This window comes from Esox lucius, chromosome 9 (genome assembly GCF_011004845.1).
Source record: "Esox lucius isolate fEsoLuc1 chromosome 9, fEsoLuc1.pri, whole genome shotgun sequence".
Taxonomy (NCBI): Eukaryota; Metazoa; Chordata; class Actinopteri; order Esociformes; family Esocidae; genus Esox; species Esox lucius.
In genome coordinates, this window is record NC_047577.1 from 4,889,431 (window position 1) to 4,894,659 (window position 5,229).

Here is a 5,229-nt window from a genome sequence, read left to right on the forward strand (position 1 = left end):
TCACACTTTTCTCGCTCTCTCACTTTCTCTTTTGGCCCACCAACTTCTCTAACTCATTCGATACCCAGGAGGAATTTCCTCTGGTGAAGGATCATGATGACTAGGATTCTCTCTACCTCCCCGTCCCTCAGTTGTTCCCTCCCTGAATCTGAAATTCTAACTCAGAATGGGGTCCCTTTGTAAGGCTCTGTTTTAGTGGGGTCAACTGTTTTTGACAAGCCCTGGCGCTCGGGACTGGCGGACGGTCGATGTCCTTTCATCCCAGTCAGAACACAATTGACTGACACGAGACGGACCGTAGAGGATTTTGTTCCTTGGGGTTTAAGGCCGGGTGTTTCTGTAAAAGCACTCGGTGACAACTGCTGTTGTAAAAAGGGCTTTATAAATACATTCGACTGATAGATTGATTGTCTGCGATCTGCAGGAACACGTGTGTTAACATCCTGCATTACAAACATGTGTCCTGTCTGTAGCAATGATATCACTCTTTTAAATGGAAGTCATTAGGTGGACGCTCTTATCCAGAGTGTCACCTGTGCCTCCTCTCTCCTGCCTCGTCCTCCCTCTGTCCCCATTCTCACTTTCCCTCCCTCCCTCCTTTTATCTCCCTTCTCCACTCCCTCCCTACGTCCTGCTCTGTCACGTCCTGTCTTTTTACCTGTTCTCTCTCTCTCTCGCTCCCTTTGCCTCCCTTGCAATCTCTTTGTCTCACCCTCTGTCTCTCTCTTCTTCATTCGATCTCTCCACATCTCTCTCTCTCTCTCTCTCTCTGTGTCTTTCATTGTGTCTCTCTGTCTTTCCTCGTCTCGCTCTCATTCTCTGTCCATGTGTCTCTTTGTCTTTCCCTCTCTATTTTCTCCTGCTGACGAGGTAATCAGTAAACGATAGCTGAAAAAAACACAGCGGCTCAGTTTGACCAACTATGGGGAAGTGTGTGTGTGTGTGCGCGTGTGTGTGTGTGTTTATCGGTGTGTGAGAGAGAGATTCGCTTTCACAAGAGAAGTTGACATATAAGTTTGACATTTTCCTGCTATTGTACACAATGTCATTGTGTGTACCAGAACCACTGGGACACTTTTGAATTGCAGCCCCGCCCCTATTCCCATACCTCACCCTCCCTCCCCCGCCCCTCTTCCCATACCTCACCCCCCCACCCATCTTCCCATACCTCACTCACCCCCCCCCCAGAAAGCAGGTGTAGGGGTTTCCTAAAGATCCAGTAAGTGGTGAAATCTTCACTGGTCAAGGGGGAAAGTGTGAGATCCCTAAACAACAACGATAACGACATGTTAATTTGTATTTTTCTGTTTATAATGAAAGGAATTCATAATTAATTGTGTAAGCACGTTCTTACCAAAGACCAGCATTGTTTATTGTTTAGAGGTCAATGCGTCTTTCAGTCAAATGTATTTCACGGCTTTTCGACATCAGCAGTGGTCACAGGTGCTTTGTGCAAACGTCACGGCTCGTTGGATGAATTCCACACTGGACCAGACGACCTGCTAGCCGTTTTTAACCATGGAATAACGATATAACTCAGGCCGTAACGGAATGTCTTCTAAGGGAAACAAGTCCCATATTGTAAGTGTTACTTTCTATCTGTGTTTCTCCGTCTGGCCGCCTATCTTTATCTTTCTCTCGTTTCCCACCGCACCGAGCTGTCTTTCGCCGGGGCGGCTGTCTCTGCCCTACTTGCGCAAAAGCAGAATCAGGGGATGGAAAGTCTAGAGCGCTCATTTTCACAGCTCGAGCGTGTCATAGGAGAGCGGGGAGAGGGAGGGGGGAGGCGAGGGAAACCCAGACCCATGACTTTAGCGTATTTTCCTCTCTTCAGTCTCTCCGCCCCACAAGCCTTTATAAGAGAACAACATGGTTGTGTTTAGTTACAGTTCATACCGGCTAATGTCCAAAGAGAGACCAACACGACTGAAACGTATCCAACCGAGAAGGATATACTTTTGGAACGCAAGTTTGCTGGCGTTTGACTTTGTTGTTACAGATTTGACCGACTCACCCCACTGCGTGAAAGTAATTTTTGTGGAGTGCTCCTCCGGTTGCCAGACACGCTTTAGTCTTCTTCCAAAACTGGGATCTCCGAAAGCCGTGAGATGGACGTGGAATCTCAAATCAAGAGTGAGCGCCCCCGGGCACGGTTCCTGGACGTTTTCTTGGTCAGTTCAGTAGTTTTGCTCTTCCTCGCGGTCGTGGCGATCGTTGTAATGGGGACCATGACTGTCACTAAGATAGAGGCGAAGACTGGGATTACACTGCGTACTTCTGCCGATCCCATAAAGGAACACAGTTTCAATACACCTTACATGGTAAGTAAAGCAGGCGAAATACTAACCTGGCCAAAAATTGATAGCCGTTTGTCTATTCTTGTCTAGACATTTTTACAAATGACGTCCAACCATACGCAGGTTACTGTTTGTTTGTGGCTATTTAAACACATTCTATTTTTGTTTGGCGATGTAGACAAACACTTTTAAAACCATTAGGTTTTTGGTACATTACTTATAATAGAAGACTTGCCTGCAATTTCAGTTTTTGCAATGCAATATAAACCTATATAATTCTTGAAGCAGAAGCTGTAACAGCCTATAGTAAACCAATGAGCACATACTGAGAGACCAGCGCTAACCTATCGCCATGTTGTGTGTGTGTGTCACATGTTTTGTTTTTACTAATATGTACTGTTTTAGTAACCTAGGAAGCACGCAGAATATAGTGTATAGGCTCCATTGGGCATAGGCTGCCAAACTAGTGCACTAATTATTTAGGGACGGGTGCCTGAGTAATGCCTTATCTAACGCTTGTCCTTACTCTTCTCCCTTTCTTTCTCAGAAGCAGAACTTTGCCTACATTCAACCAACGTCAAGTAAGTTCCATTGCATTTATTACTGTCATTTTAAACAAAAATCATTGGGTAGATAACATTTGTTTTGCCTGATCTCGGACTTCCATTTATAATTAATTATTATGTTCAGTCTCGGGGGCCTTTCTCTGAGGGGATTTGTGGGAGTGGGTCCTGGTGTTCCGCTGTGTCCTAATCTTTGTGTTTCTGCCTCCCCCCTCAGGCGAGTTGCAGAACGACAGGACAATGTCTTGGAGGTCCATTGATTCTGGACCCACCAATTCCATTGGCGGTCTCTATGCCTATGACGACACCAAAAGCACCCTGCAAATCAAGAGGGGTGGCATGTACTTCCTGTACGTTGAACTCCACCTCTCCTGCACCGCCAATTGCCAGGAAGGCAGAGTCGCCGTCCATGTTATGTGGGACAACCTCAATCCGCTCACCTGCGAGGTGGCCCTGCCGAAGTTGACGGACGACAAACTCGAAGTGTCCGAGAGGTGCTGGAAAGTGACGCACCTCAGCTCGGATAGCCAGCTTTTAAGTAAGATGGTCGTCTCAAACTCCGGATTCTGGAAACTGGATCTCAACAAGTCCGGAATGGGAATTTTCTTGGTGGGTTCGGACTAAGGCCGGTTGAGTCGCGGACAACGTCTGTTGGCACCAACTGCACCCTGCTGGTGTCCTGGGCCTGAATCAGCTGCTGATCTAACAAGCTTTGTGGAACGTCGCAGGTGTAGGTGTCACATACAAAGCCTGTTTGACAAGGCGATGAAGACTCCAGAGGTTTGCTTGTTCTGCGCTGCCATTCTGAACATTCCAGAACGTTGCCTTGCTCTGAACGCACCCTTTGAACATTCTTCTCTGGGAGAACATTCTCTTGGGAGAAATTAGTTAGGGTTACAGCACAGAGTAGGGGGGGGGGACCAGGAAAAGAAGCTGACTGAGGGGGTATTAACTGTGTCCTATCTAAAATGACTTGCAGAGAAAGAAACCCTTCCCATCATGCACTTTGCCCTCGGTCATTCAGGACATCACACTGGAAACGATCCAAACTAAACCAGTTCTGGTCCTTCGTCACCTATAGTTATTTATTTAAGTATGTATTTAATGTCATGATATTTATGTCCTGCCTTCTCGTGTGTTGTTTATTGATTTATCGATTGTTTACGCGGATAACGTTCGATGCCACTACATTCGTGCTCGCGTGGATTATGAATTCACTCCGGTGTTGTTTGATAAAACCGTCGGCTATGTAACGTCTGTCTTTTAAGAACCAATTTTACGGTTCCACTGAAAACAGCGATGGATCGGGGGTTATGTTCCTGACGTACACATGCTATACTGTGTATATACATGTACTGTTGATTTGTAATATTTTAATGCTTTATCAGGAGACGTCACACAGCTGTTCCTCCAGGAGATGTCTGTGTACAGGCCCCGGAGATCAGCAATGGTTCTTTGTTCATTCCGTGGTGCGTCTAGAAAACCTAGAAGGTGCTGTACTCACCGAGTGAGATAACTAGCTCTGTAGGGACTTGGTCCCCAAAGCCGCCCTATTTCCTGATATTGTGCACTCCGGGCCATAGGATTGAAGTGCACTGTGTAATGATTAGGGTGTCATTTGGAGAGCAAGCGGGCACTTCCAGCAGGCGGCGTCTACTATGACACCCCTTAGAAGTGACGCAGTCGTATTTCTACTACAAAAGAAATGTTCGTCGTTTTGCACAGGTCACCACGACCAGTCGATTAATGTATTTATTCTATTTATTACAAAATGGATGTTTGTTTTGGTGTTATTTATCTTGATTTGTGTGCCTTCATTTCATTTGCGTGCAAATGTAAACAGTATTTATAATGAACTAGTTAATAAAACTGGACACATGTACACAGGTTTTAGGTGTTATTTGTTATGGGTTTGTTTGTGTGTGGGTGGGTGTGTGTGTTTTTGGAGAGTGGAAGGTGTAACACTGTCAGGAAAGTTCCTTGCTGCCGAGAACTATATCTTCCTGTTTCTCACCGCATAGCTGGTGTGGAACAACTGTGTACTTTATGTAGGCCGACAAACAAACACACAAACATAAACCCAAGGCACACACACACAAAAGCGTACAGACTACAAACAAGCACGCACTCCTAATGTGTGTTTGTGTGTGTTTGTGTGTGTGTGTGTGTGTGTGTTGGTGTGAGAAACCTAAGCCACACACTTTGACTGGTTTGAGTGGGTAGTCAGGTGAGTTTGTCTTTGGTCACCTCTGAGTTCATTTGGGGACAACGGGTCAGTGCTGTTATGAAGTGGTTTACCTCGTGGCCAGGTTAGTTTCTCTGGCAACACATCCGCCAGAAGTAAACCGATGTGGAGGAGGACTGAAACT

At 46.0% G+C, this 5,229-nt stretch overlaps 1 protein-coding gene across 1 annotated transcript; it reads left to right on the plus strand.

Annotated features, from left to right (window-relative positions):
* Nucleotides 1-1,300: 1,300 nt before the first annotated feature.
* Nucleotides 1,301-4,724, plus strand: LOC105007673. Its single transcript, XM_010866676.3, has 3 exons — nt 1,301-2,321; nt 2,845-2,878; nt 3,078-4,724. The coding sequence occupies exons 1-3, from the start codon at nt 2,109-2,111 to the stop codon at nt 3,482-3,484; spliced, it is 654 nt and encodes a 217-aa protein (XP_010864978.2). The 5' UTR covers nt 1,301-2,108; the 3' UTR covers nt 3,485-4,724.
* The last annotated feature ends 505 nt before the right edge of the window (nt 4,725-5,229 follow it).